At 34.2% G+C, this 23,156-nt stretch overlaps 1 protein-coding gene across 1 annotated transcript in view; it reads right to left on the reverse strand.

The window, feature by feature from the left end:
- Positions 1–22,353, reverse strand: part of GNAT3 (G protein subunit alpha transducin 3) — a 59,405-nt gene extending 37,052 nt beyond the window's left edge. Inside the window, exon 1 of the mRNA XM_047849913.1 lies at positions 22,236–22,353. Within this exon, the coding sequence (XP_047705869.1) occupies positions 22,236–22,353 (118 nt within the window). The remainder of the gene's footprint in view (positions 1–22,235) is intronic.
- Positions 22,354–23,156: the final 803 nt, after the last annotated feature.

Genomic DNA, 23,156 nt, shown 5'->3' on the forward strand with positions numbered 1-23,156 from the left:
TTTGGTTAAAATCACTACAATATAGCAGTGCCTGGGTGGCTCAGTCGGTTAAGCATATGACTCTTGATTTTAGCTCTGGTCATTATCTCATGGTTCATGGGATCGAGCCCCATGTCGGGCTCTGCACTGACAGCACAGAGCCTGCTTGGGATAATCTCTCTCCCTCTCTTTCTGCCTTTCCCTTGCTCACGTGCATGCATTCTCTCTCTCTCAAAAAAAAAATTACTACCATATGTAGAACATATTGTATAGAGTATAAAATGGAGTATAAAAACACACTTTTTAGTGTATTTATCTATGAGTCCTGGACATGTGAAGGACGAGGTGGGGAAGGAGCAAATCAGGCAACTACTTGAACTTTGTATGTTCTGATTTCATAGACAGGAGAAAAGCAGAGTCAGCAAGAGTTGGTAAAGCCTGATACTGCAGAGTTGTTCATAAAATTTTTAGGTACAATCACCAACAAATCTTGAAAGTATTGGGAAATTAAGTATTTTATAATTGATATGAAATCATATCTTTTAGAATATATCTTCAGGTTACATCTAACCCTTATCCATAGATATATATAATATTGAAATATGGTATTGATCAAAGACCTCAATTAAAATACGAAGAGTAGATTTTTAGCTTTATCTTCCTAATTTCTGTATATCTAAGAGAGGCAAAGGGCTTGGTATATCCCTGCAGCTCCAGAAATTGGGTCACAAAACATGTTCGAAGTCTCAGTGTGCCTGTTAATTTTGGACAGATTTCAAAGTAGCACAGCTAAGGCAGTTTTAAAATGTCCCAGGAAAAATCCAAAATCAGGAAAACTCATAGACCTATGTCTCTTGCCAGCATGGTAGCCAACTGCCTTGTCTTACCTTTGTTTTTATATAAGCAAAAGGAATATGACTTTTGGTAACCCTGAATCTCAGAATTATATTTAAATTTATATCGAAGTACATATTGAACCAGAAGACCCTGACAACTCTGTTTAAAATTTCAACTTTAGGGGCGCCTGGGTGGCACAGTCGGTTAAGCGTCCGACTTCAGCCAGGTCACGATCTCGCGGTCCGTGGGTTCGAGCCCCGCGTCAGGCTCTGGGCTGATGGCTCAGAGCCTGGAGCCTGTTTCCGATTCTGTGTCTCCCTCTCTCTCTGCCCCTCCCCCGTTCATGCTCTGTCTCTCTCTGTCCCAAAAATAAATAAACGTTGAAAAAAAAATTAAAAAAAAATTTCAACTTTAATGTCACCCACTTTATTCTTCTTTCCCTACTTCACATTTTCCTAGCACTTACCTTATTCTACAGATTTACAAATTATTCACATGCTGTTTTTAATTTTTCTTTTCTGTCTTCCAACACTGAGAGGCAAACTGCACAAGGGCAGAGGTCTTTGTTTTGTTCACTGATATATCTGAAACACCTAGAACAGTGCCTAATAGTAGACTCTCCATGCAACAAATGGATTCTTTAAACTCATATTTCAAAATTTTGCCCTCTCTGTTGTATATTATATTTTTCACATTGAAACATTTCTGCCTGACTGGCACTGTTTTCTTAAGCTGTGATAAACAGATATCACTATACCCAGGTTTAATTCTACTTTACAGCAAATTTGTTTTATCTCAGGCCTATCTCAATGTATCGGGTTTCTGTAGTTCTCTGAAATACCTGCCCACCTTATATACCAAGGATATCTAGAGGAAAAGCTACAGGAAATAAAATTTCATTGCCTGGTGGTGATGTATGGATTCCTCCTCTTGGGTAAGCCTCTAGCATACTTCTTTGTGTGGTTTTATGCAAGTGTGGTCTACACCACACAGTGTAAAATTTGACAAATGCAAAATCAACCACAGCAATTGGCTAATCGTTCTTCATAGACTTTTAAAAATGTAATCAAACATGAACTGACAGATGGGGCACAGCCATCTCATTGAATAGAGATTGCTATGTCCAAGAGTAAAACCTTTGAAGATAAAATAAAAATCACATTGAAATATCACCTCACCAATTTTCAGAAGACAACTGGCTATATTATTTTGCATGGCTGAGCATTGTTTGCAATAGTTGTAAGAAAAAATCAATGAGCTTTGTACACTATCTTGGTTCGCTGGCTTCGTAAAATTTGCTATTTCATTCCAGGCTGTGAATCATTTAAAAAAAAAATTATCAAGCAAGATTATAAAAGTGTTATTGGCAGCCCGATATTGGATGTACAACTCAAAGATTTAGAAAAATGGCAGAATAATCTGCCCCCATCCCACTAGTTTGCTTTAATGGTTCTGACAACCACAGCTGGCATTACAGACCATGAAGAAGCAAGACAAAAAAAACACACAGGAGGCAAAATCCAAGGTTTCTTTTTCTAGGGATGTAATACATTCATGCAAATAAAATGCCTCGATGGAACCCCCCCCCCACCCAAAAAAATCTATTCTTGGTAGTTTTTGTTTTAAACTCTCTAATAGTAGTTGTGGACAGTAGAAATTATAGCATCTTCGTACACAGGTCACAGATTTGGAGAATATCTCACTTTTCCAAATATTATATATAATACACACACATATATATGGAAAACATATATAAACATATATATATACATATATGTATATATATGTGTGTGTGTGTGTATATATATATATATATATGTACATTTTTTTGTTGTTATATGGAAAAATATAGACTTACAGGGACATGGGAGCAAAGCCAATGGGCCCAACAGAAACTCCATTGCTTGTTCATGCAGGTATATTTAGTGTTGTATTTTGTTCAATCAGAATGGAGATACTGGGGGGGAAAACCTCAGAGAAAATCTGAGACTCTTGAGAAAGAAAACTCACCTCTATTAATTTAATTGGTAATCATACTGATAACACTATGACCTGCCAGTTTCCAAAATTATTTCTGAGGCTATAGTGTATCTTATTATATATTCTTTATAGTTTAGCTGGTTATTCATGACCTTTCTTAGGTAAGCAGAATAATCACATTAAAAAACATAGTACGTAGTTTTTTTTATGAAACTTCAAATGAAATAGTATTTTCTTTGGAAGATTTTACAAAAGGTATCTGGATCATTCCTTGCTCTACGTAGTGACTTCGGTCTTCTATGAGAAGGTTCAGGATAGTTAACTACAGCATTAACAGGAAAATTCCTGAAGAGAAGTCAATCTCTCTAAAATCTTATTTTTTGAAACTCTATTATAAAGTCATTTCAGAAAGAAATTATCAAATCCCATTCTCACAATGATTCTGGGCGTTAGTTCACAATAGCCATTCCATTCTTGTACGATTAGATCATGTTACAGAGTCAAATATAGCATCAAAACGGCATGTTCACATAGAGCGTCCTGAAATAATCTCTTCCTTCCAAACTGCTCATCACTAAAATTATTTTCTGGGTCAAGGGGTACAGAGGGAATTTTACTTCTTGGGAGTAGATAATGTCTCAAATAATTAAATATTTAGGTTTATGCTTCATATTTTGACATTCAAATTATTAAGAATTAGAGATTTTATTCCACATTTTTATTTGCAAATATTAAAAAAAAATTAAAGCTATACAGTATCTATACTTGTAACTGAACTTCAGCTTAACACATTCCAGGCTTGCTTGTTCATTTGTACAACTTGTTAAAAGAGGCAAAATGAGAATAAACACTTCACCTTATGGTCATGCATAAGATTTTTTATGGGTGGTTTTAAAAATCACATAATTGTACAGTGGAATCAAACCTTACAAATCAACCAACTATGCACATCTCTTTTATGAATGAGTAGAAATTATGATACTCATCTAAAGTTCCACTTCTACCTTAAAACAGAGAAACTGTGTCTTCTGACTCTCATATTAATGCCTTAGTGTTGTTTTCTTTTTAAATATGTACTGGTAATGTCAATATCAAAATTATTTCACATAAATTATTTTAAACTCCCTCATTTTAAATTAACATGAAAGCAGTGTACTTTTCATAGATACTGGAATGCAGTGTCTGCTCGTCATTCATTTATAGACTGTAGGCATGGAAGACATTTAGGTTAGCCCTTTTGAACCAACTTAATTTCACTGCCCTCACTTTTCCTCTTCCATTATAGAGCACCAACAAAATCATCTCTCTCTTTCACAGGAAAACCCTTCAAATAATCTAGACTGAGGGTGGGAAAATGTAATAAGCATAGTCACATTTTATAATTAAACAAATGTGGGCTTGCGGTTGTTTCAGACTTTGGGTATCTTGATCAAATTTAATCAGAGTCTGTTTTTTCTTTCATAAAATGGGGCTATTAATACTTCCCCCTTAGGGTTTGGGTAGGTTAAATTACAGATGTGAAATACCTAGGGTGTACTCTAACATAGAGGGAGTTCTCAACATTTTCTCTTAATTGAAGCATGCTCTATCTCTTTTCTAAGAGAATTTTGAAGTTTATTTTATTCCTTCAGTCCTTTCTTGTGGAGCATGATATTTAGACCCCTTACACAGGTAGCTATACCCCACTTGAAAGCCAGAGTCCTGACACACGGGTACTTAAAATGGTGCCATAGATATCAGGAGATTTATCAACAACACTGATATTCTGATGTGGTAGGATAGGAATGCAACTTAGGCTAGCCTTGCTCTTGGTACTTGTTTTTAAATAGAACACTTAATATGGACCATGAATCATTTGCTTTCTTCTTTTTTTCTTTGTAGTTTTATCATATTATTTACCTATATTAAGTTTGTAATAGTTAATGTTTTTCTATGTGTTCTTTTTTTTTTCCATATCACCTCTTAGCAAACAGATTCTTTGACATACTTTGCTGGTGTAATTTTTTTTTTTAACATTAGTCGAAGATATCTTTTAAATTCCATTTTGCTCATTTGGACCAATTGTTTCTGCTAGTGGAAGTCGGTTGCCATTTTGACATTGTTTGTCACTATTTCCTGCCAAACGCTGAATGCTGCTTATCCACCTTCACCCAAATCCCTGGTAAGAGCATTGAATAGGAAGGGGGCAGGGGCAGGAAACTGTCAAGTCCATGAAGCATCTTAAGTCCTTGTTCACTACTTGTGGTCAACAGTGCTAAGTAGTTAGCTATCACACCCTCTGAAGGTTGTTGTACATGCTGTTTATCTGGTTAAGGGAATTGCCTTAATACTTTGTTTGATAAGAGATTTTATCAGGAATGGATGAAAGAAGTTTATTATTTATTTTTGCTTCAGCTACTAACAGAATTAAAAAGATTTTTCTCTGTTAATGTGATAATGTAGTGGACAATATGAATTAATGTCCTAACACTATTTTAACCATGAATTCCTGGGATAAGTTCCCCCCCCACACACACACACTCACATACACTTAAAAAATATTTTACACATTATTAGAATCAGCTTGCTAATATTGGCTTCGGTTCTTGTATTTATGTTTGTGAGGAGGAGGATCGGCCTGTCACAGTCTTTGTTAAGTTTTGTTGTCAAGGTTATCAAATAATGCATTAAGAAGTATTTCCTAAAGAAGGTTTATATAATTTTAAAATGATTTCTTCATGAGATAATTGGTAGGATCTACTTGTAAAGTCATATTGAATTTGCAGATAAATTTGTACAGATAATAAATAATATCTCAATGTACACTTGCTTTTCCTGAATATTTTATTCTAATAATCTTGAAACCTGTGGAAGTTTGAGAAAATAGTACATTAGGAGCCCATATTTCAGTTTTTATTTATTTATTTATTTATTTATTTATTTATTTATTTTTCATTTTTTTTCAACGTTTATTTATTTTTTGGGACAGAGAGACAGAGCATGAACGGGGGAGGAGCAGAGAGAGAGGGAGACACAGAATTTGAAACAGGCTCCAGGCTCTGAGCTGTCAGCCCAGAGCCTGACGCGGGGCTCGAACTCACAGACCGCGAGATCGTGACCTGGCTGAAGTCCGACGCTTAACCGACTGTGCCACCCAGGCGCCCCTAGTTTTTAAATTAAAGCATAATTAACATACAATGTTATATTAGTTCCAGGTATACGATATATTGATTCAACAATTCTGTACATTACTCAATTGTATATATTGAATATATAATAAATGCTCACCAAAATAGATATAGTCACCATCTGTCACCATACAATGTTATTACAATAGTATTGACTATATTCCCTATGCTGTACTTTTCATCTCTGTGACTTATTTTATAATTGGAAGTTTGTTATCTTCTTCATCTCCTCCCAACCTACTGCTCCTCTGACAACCCCAATTCTCTCTATTTAAGAGTCTGTTTAGTTTTTGTTTGTTCATTTGTTTTGTTTTTTCAATTTCACATATAAGTGAAATCATATGGTATACATCTTTCTCTATCTGACTTGTTTTACTTAGCACGATACCTCTGGGTCCACTCATGTTGCACATGGCAAGATTTCATTCTTTTTTGTGGCTGAGTAATATTCCAATATATACACCATACCTTCTTTATCCATTTATCTACTGATAGACACTTGGGGTGATTCCATATATTTCCTATCGTAAATAATGCTGCAATAAATACAGGGGTGCATATGTCTTTTCAAATTAGTGTTTTCATTTTCTTTGGGTAAATATCCAGTGGTGAAATGACTGGATCATACAGTTTTTGTTGTTGTTGTTTTGTTTTTGTTTTGTTTGTTTTTGTATTTCATAAGCATTTTACTAATCAGAGGGTCATCAGCAGACCCAGCCCAGGGAAGCGATCACACACAGCGTTCGGGAAGTCAGCAGCTGGCTCCTTGAGCCCACCTGAGCCCCCTCCGGAGATCTGGGTCTGCAGAGCATCACTGGAGTACTTGTGGCAGGCTGCTGTGCGGGTGGTCACAAACACAATAAATTTGCTGAAGTTCATCCTGGCATCCCTGTTCTCATCCAGGTCCTTGAGCTGTTGGTTCATGGTGTATTTTTAATTTTTTGAAGAAGCTCCTTGCTGTCTTCCACAGTGGCTGCACCAGTTTACATTCTCACCAACAGTGCATGTGTGTTCCCTTCTCTACATCCTCACCAACACTTATTTCTTGTCTTTTTCATACTAACCATTCTGACTTGTGTGAGGTAATATGTCACCATGGTTTTGATTTGTATCTCCCTGATGATTAGTGATGTTGAGCATCTTTTCATGTGTCGGCCATCTGTACACTTCTTTGGGAAAACGTCTACTCAGGTTCTCTGTCCATTTTTTAATTGGATGATGATGATGATGAAGATTTTGTGTTGAGTTATATAAGGTCTTTATACATTTTGGATATTAACCTCTTATTAGAGATAACATCTGCAAATATTTACTCTCACTCAATACATTGCCTTTTTGTTTTGTTGATTATTTCCTTTGCTGTGCAATTTTTATTTTATTTTGGTATAGTCCCAATAGTTCATTTTTGCTTTTGTTTCCCTTGCCTGAGGAGACATCTCCATAAATAAATTGCTAAAAGTTAAGGCCAAGAGATTACTGCCTATGTTTTCTTAGGAGTTTTATGATTTCAGGTCTTACAATTAGGTTAGGTCTTTCATCCATTTTGAGTTTATTTTTGTGTTTGGTGTAAGAAAGTGGTCTGATTTCATTCTTTTGTATGTAGCGGTCTGGTTTTCCCAGCACCATTTATTGAAAAAGCTGTCTTGGGACACCTGAGTGGCTCAGTCTGTTAAACATCCAACTTCAGCTCAGGTCATGCTCTCACAGTTCGTGGGTTCAAGCCCTGCATCAGGCTCTGCATTGATAACATGGATATCCTCTGTCTCACTCTTTCTCTGTCCCTAACCTGTGTGTGCATGTGAGTGCTCTCTCGCTCGCTCTCTCTCTCTCTCTCAAATAAATAAATATTCTAAAAAAAGAAAATTTCTTTAAAAAAAGAATAATTTCCCCATTGTATATTCTTGCCTCTTTGGTCCTAGATTAATTGATCATATAGATGTGGGTTTATTTCTTGGCTTTATATCCTGTTCCATTGATCTTTGTGTCTATTTTTGTGCCAATACCATACTGTTTTGACTACTAAAGCTCAATAGTATATCATAAAATCTGGGATCATACCTCCAGCTTTGTTCTTTCTCAAGATTGCTTTCCCTATTCTGAGTCTTTGTGATTTCATACAAACTTGGGGATAATATGTTCTTGTTCTATGAAAAATACTATTGTATTTTGATAGGAATTGCACTGAATCTGTAGATTGCTTTGGGTAGTACGGGCATTTAAATGGCATTAATTATTCCAATGCATGAGCATGGTACACCTTTCCATTGGTTGTGTTGTCTTCAATTTCTTTCATCAAAATTGTATAGTTTCCCCTCCCCAAGGAGGGGAATATAGATCTTTCCCCTCCTTGGTGGAATTTATTTGTAGGTATTTTATTCTTTTTGATGCAATTATAAATGGGATTGTTTTCTTACGTTCTTTTTCTGCTACTTCGTTATTAGTGTATAAAAATGCAACTGATTTTTGTATATTAATTTTGTATCCTGCTGTTTACTAAATTCATTTATCAGTTGTAATTTTTTGGTGGAGCCTTTGGGGTTTTCTACATACAGTAACATGTCATCTGCAAATAGTGAGTTTTACTTCATCATTAACAATTTGGATGTCTTTTCTTTCTTTCTTTTCTTTTTTTTTTTTTTTCTGATTTCTATGGCCAAAACTTCCAGTGCTGTGTTGAATAAAAGTAGTGAAAGTGGACATCTTTGTCTTGTTCTTGGTTTTAAAGGAAAAGTTTTTAGTTATTCACTCTTGAGTATAATGTTAGCTATTAGTTTTTCATATATGGCCTTTATTGTGTTGAGGTATGTTCCCTTTAATTCTACTTTGTTGAAAACTCTTATCATGGATGGATGTGGTATTTTGTCAAAAGCTTTTTCAGATTGTCATTAACTTTTTATCCTTTCCTTTTATCCTTTCCTTTTTATCCTTTCCTTTATCCATTCCTATGGATGAAAGACCTAACCTAACATTGATTGATTTGTGAATATTGTACCACCCTTGCATCGCTAGAATAAATTCTACTTGATTGTGATGAATGATTTTTTTAATATATTGTCAAATTCAGTTTCATATTTTTTGAGGATTTTTGCATTTATGTTCATCGGAGATAACTGGCCTGTAGTGGTTTTGTGTGTGTGTGTGTGTGTGTGTGTGTGTGTGTGTTGGGGGTGGTTTTGTGTGTACGTGTGTATGGTGTCTGGTTTTGGTAGCAGGTTACGCTGTCCTCACAGAATATATTTGGAAGTTTTCCTTCCTCTTCTATTTTTTGCATTAGTTTGAGAAGAATAGTTATTAACTCTTTAAATATTTGGTAGAATTTACTTTTGAAGGTGTCTGGTCCCAGAATTTTGTATGCTAGGAGTTTGGTTTACTGATTCAATTTCATTAGTAGTAATTGGTCTCTTCAAATTTTTATTTCTTCCTGATTCAGTTTTGGAAGACTATAAGCTCTATGAAGTTATCTAGTTTTTGTGGTCCTTCTATTTGTTTTAATATTTTAAATGATATTTTTTCATAATTTGTTGCATTTCTTTGGTGTTGGTTATTTCTCTTCCTTCTTTTCTGATTTTGTTTGAGTTATCACTTTTTTTCCTGAAGAATCTGGCTAAAGTTTTGTTAATTTTGTTTATCTTCTCAAAGACCCAGTTCTTGGTTTCCTTAATCTTTTCCATTGTTTTTTCTTTGTCTGTGTGTATGTATGTCTATTTCACTTATTTCTTCTCTAATCTTTATTATCTTCTTTCTTGTATTAGCTTTGGGTTTTGTTTGTTCTTTTCCTAGCTCCTTTAGATGTAAGTTTCAATTGTTTTATTTGATATTTTACTTGTTTCTCGAGGTAGGCCTGTATCACTATACACTTCCCTCTCAGAACAGTTTTTACTGTGCCCCAAAGATTTGAGGTCATTGTGTTTCCATTTTCATTCATTTTCATGTATTTTTTTAAATTTTCATTTGTTTTTACCAGATCTTTTATCTTGTAACTTATTTCTAGTTTCATGCCATAGTGGGGGAAAAAACCCAAAAAACAGATGCTTGATATGGTTTTAGTCTTCTCAAATTTATTGATAGTTGCTTTGTACCTAATATGTGATTGATCTATCATGGAAAATGTTCTACATGCATTTGAAAATAATGTATATTCTGCTGGAGTTTTTTTGATATAATCAAATCAAATCAAATTCTGCTGGAGTGGTTTTTGATATATGATCTGTATATATCTGTTACATTTATCTGGTTTAATGTGTCATTCAAAGCCACTTTTTCCTATTTCATTTTCTGTCTAGATGTTCTATCCATTTATGTAAAGTGCTGTTAATGTCCTCTACTATTGTATTACTATCAACTTCTCCTTTTATATCTGTAATACTTGCTTTGCAGTTAGGTGCCTCTGTGTTGGGTGTATAGATATTTAATATATTGTATCTTTTGTTGGGTTTATCCCTTTATCATTATGTAGTTTCTGTCTTTGTCTTTTGCTATAGTCTTTGTTGTAAAGTCTATTTTTTTCTGATATAAATATTGCGACCCTGGCTTTTTATTTTCACTTCCATTTGCATTGTGTATAACTTTATTTTCAGTCTCTGTGTCTGTAGGTCTGAAATGAGTCTCTTATGGGAAGTATATAGATAGGTCTTGTTTTTGTTTTTGTTTGTTAATCCATTCAGTCATGTTTTTCTTTTGATTGTAGCATTTAGTCCATTTACATTTAAAGTAATTATTGGTAAGGTATGTATTTATGGCCATTTTGTCAATGGCTTTCTGGTTGTTTTTGTAGTTTTTCTCTGTTCCTTTCTTCTTCTCTTACCCTCTTCTCAAGTTATTTTATGGCTTTCTTTAATGTTATGTTTGAATTCTTTTTTCTTTATTTTTTGTGTATCTGTTATATGTTCTTGATTTGTGATTACCTGTAGGTTCATATATAATATCTTACATGTAGAGTAGTCTATATTAAGTTAATGGTCATTAAGTTCAAGCATATTCAAAAAACACAAAATACTTACTCCCCCTTTGATGTCATATATATATATATATATGCATATATATGTATATATCATCATATTTTATATCTTTTATTTTCTATATCCCTTGAGTAAGTCTTGTAGACATAATAGATTTTACTGCTTTTGTGTTTTAACCTTCACACTGGCTTTATTAGTGATTAATCCACTGCCTTTAGTATATGTTTACTTTTACCTGTAAAATATTTTCCTTTCATAATTTTCTTCTAATAATGGCCTTTTTTTTTCACTCAAATAATTTCCTTTAACATTATTTGTAAGGCTGATTTAGCGGTGATGAACAACTCTAACTTTTTTTTTTTTTTTTTTTTTGTCTGGAAAACTATCTCTCCTTCTCTTCTAAATGATAACTTTGCTGGGTATAGTATCCTTGATTGAAGGTTTTTACCTTTTAGTACTTTAGCTATATCATGGACTCCCTTCTGGTCTCCTATATTTCTACTGAAAAATCAGCTAATCACCTTCATGGGGTTTCCCTTGTATATAACAGTTTTCTTTAGCTGCTTTTAAAATTCTCTTTTTATCATTACTTTTTGCTATTTTAATTATTATGTGTCTTGGTGTGGACCTCCTTGGGTTAATCTTGTTAGGGATTTTCTGTGCTTCCTGGACCTGGATGTCTGTTTTTTCCCCAGATGTTATTACTTTTGATGATGTCACTGAGTTCCCTTAACCAATGTTCATTTTTTACTCTTTTTTCTTTTTGCTCTTCAGCTTGGTTGCTTTCCATTACCCTCTTCCAGATTGCTGATTTGTTCTTCTGTATCCTCCAATATGCTATTTATTCCCTCTGGTATATATATATATTTTATTTCAGCTATTGTATACATCATCTCTGACTGGTTCTTTTTTATCCTTTATCTTTGTGAAAGTTCTCACTGAGTTCATTCACTCTATCTTTGTTACAATTACTTTGAATTCTCTATCAGACACATTGTTTATCTTTGTTTCATTTAGCTTTTTTCTGTGATTTTTGTCTTAATATTTCATTTGAGACATATTCCTCTGTCTCCTACTTTTGTCTAACTCTTTGTTTCTATGCATTAAGAAGGTCAGCTACATCTCTTCAAAATAGTGGCCTTGTATACAAGAGGTCCTGTGGTACCCTGTATTGCAGTGGTCCCCTGGTCACTAGAACCAGGTGCTCTAGGGTTGTCTCTTGTGTGACTTCATGTGTCCTACTGTTGTCACTGAGTTGCACTTGTTTTCTGCCCAGCCCAGCTATAATGCATTGGGTGCAGACACACTCAATGCCAGGGTCTGCTCCCTATGCAGCAAGTTAAGAAGCTTAGATGCAGGAACTGTGGGTGCTCTGGTGCATGAAATTACTTTTCCTTCTCCCCAAGACAGGAATCAGTTTGAAGTGGGGCTGATCTCTGCTGCGGCAGATTGCAAGATGTGGTGGGGGGCTTAGTTTCCTATTGCCTTCGTGCCTCTCCTGGAGTTAAGGCTACTGATTTTTAAAGTAACTGGAGTTAAACCCTGCTGATTGTAAAACCTCTGTAAAATTGAAGCCCCACTGTTTTTCAAAGTCAGACCTTCCAGAAACTTGTCCTTCCAGTGCAGGTCCCCAGTGTCTGGGGTGCCTGGTGTAGAATTAACCCTCTTGCTTCACTGTGCTTTTGGCATCCCTCCTGTTTGTGGTTAGTCTTGCTGGGGGTTTTGTTCATAACTGTGTCTCTATCCCTCCTGCCCTTTTCGATGTGGACTCCCTTCTACAAATAACTGTGGAAGGTCTGTTCTGCCAGTCTTCAGCTCATTGTTAGAATTTGTTGTATACATATAGCTATTATCTCAGTGTGTCCAAGGGGCAAGGGGGACTGAACACCCTCCTACTCTACCATTTTCCATATACTCCCCTGAAAACCTATCTTTTATACCCTTCACCTTTGGCAATTATTAACGTTTTGTCATGTTTCCTTTCTTTTGTGTATGTGTATGTGTATGTATATATATGTGTGAATGTATAGGAAATAATGTTTTATATATATATAAATTATATTTAGAAATAAAAAATATATATTATATGCTTATCATTTGTATATCTATTATATTATATATATATTATATATTATATATTATATGCTTATCCTTTATATTATATTATATAATATCCTTTGTTTTGCTGAACCTTTTGAAAGCAGACACCTCACCCATAAATACTTCAGAATGCATGTTATAAGAATAAGATCATTGTTTTCTATAAAATCACAATACTAGTTTCATGCTTGACAAAATTTATATTAATCCAAAGTGTTATTTAATATACACTCTATGTTCAAGTTTATCTGACTGTTCCAAAAAATGTTTTCATACCATATATTTCTTGGCTCCCAGATCCAAAGTTTACATGTTGCCTTTGGTTATTATGCCATTTAAATTCTTTTAATTTAGAACATTTCCATTTTTATATTGTTTCTATTTTGCTTTCATGATACTGGCATTTTTCTAAAGTCCAGGATAATTTCTTATATAGTTCAATATTCTGTATTTATCTGATTATATTCAATGTTAATGTTTCAGCATAAGCAATACTGGGTTTTTTTGGTGTATCACATCAGTGAGCATATGGTGTCAGATATATTTCTATGACTATTAGTGTGTCTGAAAAACTATTTCTGTGATATAATACTAATAAGCATCACAAATCCATAAAATTCCTAAATACCTTAGCAGGCAAACTGAGCATTTTCACTTGTGAGAAATATTGTGGTTATGTACTATCTTTTCTAATGAAATTTTATTTAAATACTTCCAACTTTATACTTGTTTTAAAACATAATATTTAAAAGATTACATGAGCCTTCTTGGATTTTGAGAAGTATTTAAAAAGTATTTCATCTTTCTTATTAATATACATTTTAGGCTAAAAAAGGAAGAAACTAAAATGCAGAATTATGTAGTTTTCCCCAAACAGGCCTAAACTGTCTAAACTTTCATTAATTGTGGAATAGGCATGCACACACATTTTTCTATAATAGAGTTTTTTTAAGGCCTTAGTTAATTACATGGTTATTTTATACATAGTTGATAATTGAGCAAAGGAAAACAGAGGACTGAATATATCAAATCTCTAGTACTCACTTGAGTTGTCCCTCCTAATTTCCAGACCCATATATTCATTTAATAAATATCTCCACTTGATTGTATTACAAATATCATACATTTGAATGTCCTAAATTATTAGTCCTTTCATATCTTCTCCAATCTAATCTTTTTTCTTGTATTTCCCATACTGATGAATAAAATGATCATTATATTCAATTCCACCTTTAATCATTCCTCCCACTTAAAACCAACATGCAGTCAGCCACCATGTTCTCTTCACCTTGTTGCCTAATGTCCCTCAAATCATACTTCCAAACTTGTAATTTCCACCTTAATTTACAATCTCATCAAATATTTGCATAGTACTAATATTGGCTTACCTACCTCAATCATCCTCATAAAATGTTTGTCTCATAGTATAGTCAGGATGGTTTTTGACCAAAAAAAAAAAGAAATCCAAGTGTTTATCATTCTCATTTGTATTCTGAAAACCTACCAGTATCTTCCTATTGACTTAAAGAAACAAGCTCTTTATGGAATGATGTGGCTTTTTTTTCACATATCGAATGTATGTCTATGTTTTAGACACTATGAACAATATACAGAAATATTTTAGATCCTGATTCTGTCATTCTTCCATACTCACATCATGCATGCATGCATGCATTCCTATGCTAAGCCAAAGGAATTCAATGAAGAATAAAACCTGACATGTTGTTTGTTTTCATACATCTTAGAATACAGATAATTTACAACTGACACAGATAAGAATAAAAGGCTTTGTTTTCTTGTAAACTAATTTGTGATCTTAAAAACTGAATTACCTTCTTAAGTTCTTATTTTCTTATCTATATAATGAAAATATCTATCTCATAGAGGTGATTTTATAGATTGAAAACAATAAACAGTTGAACAAGAGAAATATGAGACACATTCTGTGAGATAGAGATAAAACTCAACTTTGTGACAAAACTGCCTTAGGGCAACGGGCAGAGAATGATCACAAAGGAGTTAAAGAAGATTGAAATACAGAGTTGATAAAATGGGAAAGAATATAATGGGGAACCTCATAAAATTCAAAGCCTGGGGATAAATAGGCAACAAGATAAACATGAAAAATAATTTTAAGGTCTCCCAAGATGCAATCAGTCTGCTGATAAATAAAAGAAATTTGCAAATATTGATCAAGACATGGGCAAAAAGAAATATATTAATGTCATTCTTCCAGAGGAGATAATTAATTTCTGATGCAAGGTCCTTAAGAGACAGTAGACATTGCAAAACACAAAGGCCCAAGACAAACCTTGATAAGTGAAGGCACTTAAGAATGGGGAGAGGAAGGGGCGCCTGGGTGGTTCAGTCGGTCGAGCGTCCGACTTCAGCTCAGGTCATGATCTTACGGTCCCTGAGTTCAAGCCCTGCATTGGGCTCTGTGCTGACAGCTCAGAGCCTGGAGCCTGTTTCAGATTCTGTGTCTGCCTTTCTCTCTGACCCTCCCCCATTCATGCTCTGTCTCTCTCTGTCTCAAAAATTAAAAAAAAAATAAAAGAATGGGGAGAAGAAGCAAGCCTCAATAAGCGAGGAAGGAAGGGATATAAAACACTTGAGGGTATTGCAAAGTTACAGGATGAAGAAAGAAGAGAGATGCAGAGTGACTGAGGTCTGACTTTTGAGAATTGGAGGTTATCAGGGCTCTGGGAAATAATGTTTTAGTAGAGAGGAAGATACACAGGTGAGATTATAATTAACTGAAGAGAATATGGAGTGTAAGAAAATAGAAGCCAGAGCAAACACTACTTTAAGAAGCGCTTCAATACAAAAACGGTTTTTATTTTTGAGAGAGAGTGCATGAGCACTTGTGTGGGGGAGGGGCAGAGAGAGAGGGGGACTGAGGCCCCTGAGCAGGCTCTGTGCTGACAGCAGAGAGCCCAATGCAGGACTCAAACCCAGGAACTGTGAGATCATGATCTGAGCCGAAGGCAGATGCCACTGAACCACCCAGGTGCTCCAGTATAAAAATATTTTTTTTAATATACTTATGTACAGTAAATTCAGGGAGATTATGGACTCAATGTTTTTCAGGCTAATAGAAATACATATGTCAAGAGGAAGAAGGCAGTAAGAGAAGAATTTTGAAAACGGAACAGAAACAATAAATCATAAAGCAAAATTCTTAGGATATGGTAAAGGATAAAATATACAACACAGAGGCCAAAATTAGCTTTAAATTATTTATTTGTTTGCTTTGAGAGGGAGAGAGAGAGAGAGAGAGAGAGAGAGAGAGAGAAGAAGCAAGGGAGGGGCAGAGTGATAGAGCAGATAAGCAGATGGATTCTGAGCTTGAGTCTGAAATCTTAACCGGAGGTATATTGCATGTGAAATGTATCATGGGGTCATTATCCCATCAGATGTTCATGACCTTCCTCAGGCAGGCTCCACACTGTCAGTGCAGCGCCAGATGCCAGGGCTCAACTCATGAACAATCAGATCATGACCTTAGCTGAAATCAAGAGTAGGTTGCTCAACCAACTGGGCCACCCAGGCGCCCCAGCTTTAAAATGAAAAGCAAAAGTTCAGTGAGATTTGGAGACAACGTTCTATCATTGGCATGTGGGTGTTCATCTCAAGTGAGGTGGGGGAGCCGGGAACAGTTCTAGGTCAAAGTGATAATGGGTATCCAGAAACAGATGTCCTTGGAGGATTATAGGAAAAAACTAAGAATAAGTAGAATAATTATTGGCCCGGCTAAAGTCAAAATAGAAATTTGTCAGCCAGGAAACAGAAAAGGAGATACCGTTTTATTCTACATGTGGAAATGACGAAAATTGGAAGTATGCATGGGGGTCAGGATTAGATAAGCCCTAAGGGTTGACTCCAGCATGTTAGACAATGGTAAATGGGGAATTTTGAGGGATTTTCTGAAGTTGAAGTTGTGAATGTCAATAAGGCAGAGGATTAAAGGGACAGGGTATTTCTGAATTGTCAGAGGAACACAGCTAAAATGGCTGATTCTAATTGAAGGGGGCAGGGAAGTATACGAAATCGAAGAACTAACTCAGCAAGTGTCTAAACGAATGAGATACAATAGAACATAGAATGCTGGTCAGAGATGGAAACCTTCAGATATCTTAAAAAAAAAAACAATTCTAAGTAGCAAATTTATTCTATTTGAGTGTAAAATACTGTGGCAGGAATGAAAGCTGTGGAATGTGCTTTAAAGCATTGGGATCTAATAAACAAAATGGGTGTTTTTGCGTCTTGATGGGTCTCTTCCTCAGTTTCACCTGGAATCCTATTTCTGTAGGTTCAGATCTACACTGATGTATTTAGACATTAGTACTTGGAGAAAACAGATAAGCAGATGGATTCTGAGCTTCAGTCTGAAATCTTAAAGGGAGGTATATTGCATGTGAAATGTATCATGGGGTCATTGTCCCATCAGATGTTCATGACCTTCCTTTCTCTCAAAGATTATGCAGGGGTTAATAATTTTTTGTTAGCTGTTCATAGTGCTTATATAAATGATTTTAAAGATACAGTATTGCTTGCTCTTGAATCAATAATTCAGTTTGAATGAAAAAAGTGAATATAAAACTGTTCTGCAATATTATTAGAGAGGTTCTGCTAAATTCGAGTTAACAGGAGTCCTTTTCAGATTATTTAATCTCATTAACAAATAACCATCATTTGACTAATATAGAGTGCCTTAATAAATGGTTTGCATCTCTTATGTGGGAAACTTGAGTCTATGTATAAGATTTGCTGATTATGTAAGATAAATTAACCTAAAACAATCGAATATATGCAAAACATTTGTGGAAGTTCTCTTTGCCTGCTGGATGAATGGACATTACACAAAGCTTTTTGATACTGCCATTTGCATTTTTTGTAAACAAATACAACAAAGGCCTTGCCTTTGAAATTGTTATGGTGCAAACAGTCCACTGCATTTTGGAGAAAATTTGAAACTCCCCAAATAGACTTTTTCTGCTTATTTTCTCTCTACTGAAAAATAATTTTAAACATTTGTCTTGAAAATATTTGTGCGTCCACAAGATTGAATATCCTTAGACATAAAATAAATTATTTTATAATATTTTGAGACAAAAACACATTATTAGAGCAAGGAAAGGATGGCTGTAATTTGAATAAGCAAAAATTGAAAACATGATTTAGGAATGTGTCCTACCTCTTGTTCACTTATCACTAGTGATCAGAAAGAAATTTATTGGTTGATCTTAAAGTAATGATCCCAGGGGATCTGTTTGTCTGATCACATCCATGGACAGGCATTGACTCTATTGGTGTAATGGAAATTCAGAATAGAATTTCTTACACTTGATGAATTTGTAATCTAGCCAGTGACTCGGGAATACCTCCAGTTTCCTGCATAATCTCCCTCTCATATTTAGAGATACTTAAATAAAAATAAAGACCTACTTGAAAAAAAGAATAAAAATAAGAATTTTGATTTAACGTACATAAAAGGAAACCAAAAGAAAGAAAAATTGTATACATTTATTGACATTCAATTTATTTCAGCTTTGGAAATCTGTTACATAACAAAAATCACATTTGTCTGGATTTTTACAATTTATAAAATATTTTGACACCCTCCATTTCTCTGAAGTTATGTGACTAGCCTGAGGTCACTCAGAGATGTGGAAAAAGCATAACATATGATGAAAATATTAAATCAATTTTTTATCGCAAATGGCTGCAAAACACATTCTATTCATTTGGAATTATATTCTCTCCATTCTGCCAGATGATTTAGCCAATTCTCTCATGCATATTTTATTTTACCAATTATTTTGTAACAAGCTTTTAGACAGTGTCAGCATTATAATTCTTCCACTGTCAAACTAGAAAAATGACACGCCTTCTGAAATATCCATTTGTTGAATAAGTGGGACCTTTTGGAAAATTTGAAAAAGTTGATTAGCTAAGTAAACATAAGCACATTTAAAATAGATATTCTTTTATCTTTGGACCCTTTTCAAGTTTATGTTTTTAAGAGTCAGATGATTGCATTAATATTTTAAACAATAAAACCCAACACCACCATTAAAAAAATTATGTGATGTTTGTAACATAGCACATAGAAGAATAAAGAATAAGCAGGTTAGATCTAAAAGAAAACTAATGAATAGCCCATGATAGTGCAAAATAACTGGTTAAAAGCTAATTTTAGTATCAAAACTGAAAATTGTAGAATGAATGTGACAGTGTTTCAAACATGAAAAAAAAAAGCAAAGCCAATTTTCCTTATACTTCCCACTGAGCTCTGAATCTAAAAAAGTACAAAAGAAATTAATGTAAAATATAAAGAGAGGGACATAGAAAAAATGGGAACAATCCACAATGATTCTACAATTAAATGGCAGGTACCTCCTTTGAATAGAAATGAAGTTTAATCAAACATTTGTAAATTGTCTCTAAAAATTAACTAAGGAATTCTCCAAAAGAGAACATATTCTTCGTTAGAATTTGTTCTTATTAAAATGTACTCTTTCTGGGGCTTGTTTACAGGCTGATTTTTTTTTAAAGCACATGACATTATTATTCTGATAGTAATTCTCATGTGTGCCATCCATGAATGTTTGAGTCATCCCCACTGTTTTCTAGAAGCCTAGTTTTTGGTAAGGAAAAAGATGTGGCATCTCTTCTGTAATTTTACTAAATGTCTGAAAGGCATAATGAAGAGGGAATCTGTCTGCAAGGTGATCCTTTATTTGTAAAATAGCTATTAGATAGCTCTAAATTCAGTGAAATCTTGTGTCCAGTAATTCCAAATGGTACATCTACTTAACAGCACATGTTAAATTTGGTAAGTTGTGTTATGTCCTTAAGCACCTAGAATTTATTGGATAATAAGAGGATCAGTATAACAAATAGATTCTGTCAAAAATATTTTTCAACTTGTATTTTTTACAAAAATTGGGTTAGATCAGAATCTGATCATTACCAAAGCTTAACTGTTTAGTCCCACATGATATATACTCGGTAAACTTAAAAGCTGTTGTTTGGACTGCTTCGATGAATGGGAATCTTTTTCAAAGATGGGAGAAATTAAACATTTCATTCATGAGGGGATTTGAGGGTAGGAGGGTAGGAAGGTTTAGGTTAGTTCCACTGAATACTTTTATGTCTTAATGAGGCACATTTTGTATAAAAAATTATAGTTTAGAGAATTTGAGTTCAAGTCAAAAATAAGAATTGAAGCAGAGTTGTTACAAAACTTTGTTGTTTTGAACTTGACAATTGAATGATCATACACAGAACTCAGAGTCCAGAAAAAAAAAAAAAAAACTTAAATGTTTGGAGTAAAGTGGAAGAGGAAGCCTTGAAAATCTGATTCATCTTGTGTAAATAAGAAGTTCAGTTCACATACCATTTGAACCCAATAAATCCATACATAGTGTATGATAACTTTGGAACTGAATTTATGAAGTTATGATTGCCTTGGGAAAGTAGAAGATGAAATAGTGTTCATGCCTCAAGAGTTAACCTCTCTTCTTGATCTAACCCAACCACTTCAATCTAAAATTAATTAGTATAGGGGGAAGGGGAGGGAAAAAAAATTACAAACAGAGAGGTAGGGAGGCAAACCATAAGAGACTCTTAAATACAGAGAACAAACTGAGGGTTGATGGAGGGTTGGGGAGGAGGGAAAATAGGTGATGGGCATTGAAGAGGGCACTTCCTGGGATGAGCACTGGGTGTTGTATGTAAGCGATGAACCACGGGAATCTACCCCAAAAACCAAGAGCACATTTTACACACTGTACGTTAGCCAATTTGACAATAAATCATATTAAAAATAAATAAATATTCTTATAGACAAAAAAATTAATTGGCATATTGAGAATATGTCTATTCTTTTGAAATTTTATTCAAACATAGGGATTTTAAATATATTTTATCATTAGTCTTATACCACTGTTCTTGGTACAAGAGGGACACTGAATACATTTGTAGGAATGCTTGGCTTTCCCCCTCAACCTTTATTTGCTTTTTCTATGTCCACATTACTTTTAGTCTTGATCAAAGACTCAGAGAATGCTCTGCAGTGTGAGGAAAAGTATATTTGCTGCTTTCATAAGAACTGGCCCCAACATCCTTGTAAGTTACCAACCCCTCGGTAGTTCCTTGCAAGTGCTGTGGCCACAGAACTTGTGCATGAGGGGAGAGAACATTCTCTTTTCTTTGAGGAGCAATTGCTGGATCTCCCACGTTTGGTTTCTGAGACACTCTTGCCACTGGGAGCAAATGAGACACAGTAAAGGGGCACTTAAGATAAAGATATTTTGTGTGAAAGATACACAATTCTGAATAAAATGAAGTCTTTTTGTGCTTAAGCAGGAGGAATACATAACTGATTACATTTCTTGTTTTGATTTCTTTATATAGGTCTTATTTATTTTTATTTCAAAAACATATTTATCTTGTGGCGACCACTACATGTTAGATTTTTTTGTTCAAAAAAATATGCAGCATACAGATTTTCATTCAGTTCATCCAACATTTACTTTATAGTTCTGGTAAAACATTGTTCTGAGTTTTAAGAAGATAAAAATATAGAAGGAACATAATTCCTGAGCTGAATCAATATATAAACATCCTAAAAGGCTTTAAATGGAGTAATTTACAAATATACAGACAATATCACAGCCAATATTCAGAAATCTGAACAATGTTATTAATATAACTTAAAGTACCTTACCATTAACTGTATGAATAAATTGAGACTAATTGGTTTTAACAGCAAAAGTAATTAAATAACATGTTAAATTTGATATCAAACAACATATTTCTGTTCAAACAAAATAACCTAACTCTTTATAACTTATAATTAAAAGATTGTTTTCAATATTAAATAACTGATATTCAGAAAATGATTAGGGTATGATAAAATAATACATTCATATGAGTTTTCTTTTACTAATAGTAAATTGTATTATTGACAAAGAAGAATTTAATTATCTCAGAAATATTTGTCTCTGCTTAACAAAAAAAAAAAAAGTAAATCCTAAAGAAAAAAGTAAACATTTATAGAGTACATTTAAAGCCTATTTAAGTTTCCAAACATGTATTCATAATAAAGCCCCCATGTGGTAATATACCTAAAATTAAAGTTGAGGGAAGTAAATATAGCATAATTGAAAACACCAGGATTTTGAAAGAAAGAAGAAAAAAAAATTACCTAATAACAGCAACTTTACAGTTCTTGCATCTCGCTCCGCATCTTCTTGAAGCTTTTTCTCCAGTTCTTTTGATCTTTTGGCTGACTCCTTGCTCTCTGAACTAATTCCGCTTCCCATTTGGGTAGTTTATTTGCCCAAACTTTTTCAAACGGACAGCACAGCTCTGGCTTGGACAGAGGCTGCAGAAGGAGTGCTCTGCTGAGGCTCCTAACAGCCCATCCCCTCACTCTCTGAGATTCCGCTTTGACTAAGGAGATACTTTATGAACTATCACCTGATCTAAGGGTAAACCCATACATCGCTGTGGTTGTACAGCTGGAAGCAGAGGAGGAAATTCATTATGCTTTCAAATTAAATGACCATCTTCCTTAAAGAATAGTGTATAATAATGTAGAACATGGTCGAAATCTATACACTAAAGTTAGTGTGCAGTGAACAGTTCAAGTGGATGTCTCTCACTAACAGGCAATATTTATTACTGTGATTTAAAGTTATTATTACTAACCAACAAGCGTGTATCTTCATATATTTGAGTCTTCAAATTCTAGATAATCATTCCAATATCACTCTCCGAATATTTATACTGAATCATCCAAATTTATACTCTTGTATGCTTAGATTATCACTCAAAATTGTTGGGAATCTTCTAGTATTAACTAGAAGACATCCTTTTTTTAATTTAAATTACAATTCTAAATGTAGTTCTTATATTTATACAGACTGTTGTATTGCCACATAGAATTCAACACACATTGCTCTTAAATTATTGATTTTAACCTCATTGAATCCATCTCTATAAAAGGAGCTTTTACTGCTTGTGAGAAAACCAATCCATCAACAGTACTTGAGGGCCCACTTGGTGTAGACACTGAACTGTGTTCAATTTAGGCAGCACATTAAGTCTTTGGGGCCATTAAGCA

Source organism: Prionailurus viverrinus, chromosome A2 (assembly GCF_022837055.1).
Source record: "Prionailurus viverrinus isolate Anna chromosome A2, UM_Priviv_1.0, whole genome shotgun sequence".
Classification (NCBI taxonomy): Eukaryota; Metazoa; Chordata; class Mammalia; order Carnivora; family Felidae; genus Prionailurus; species Prionailurus viverrinus.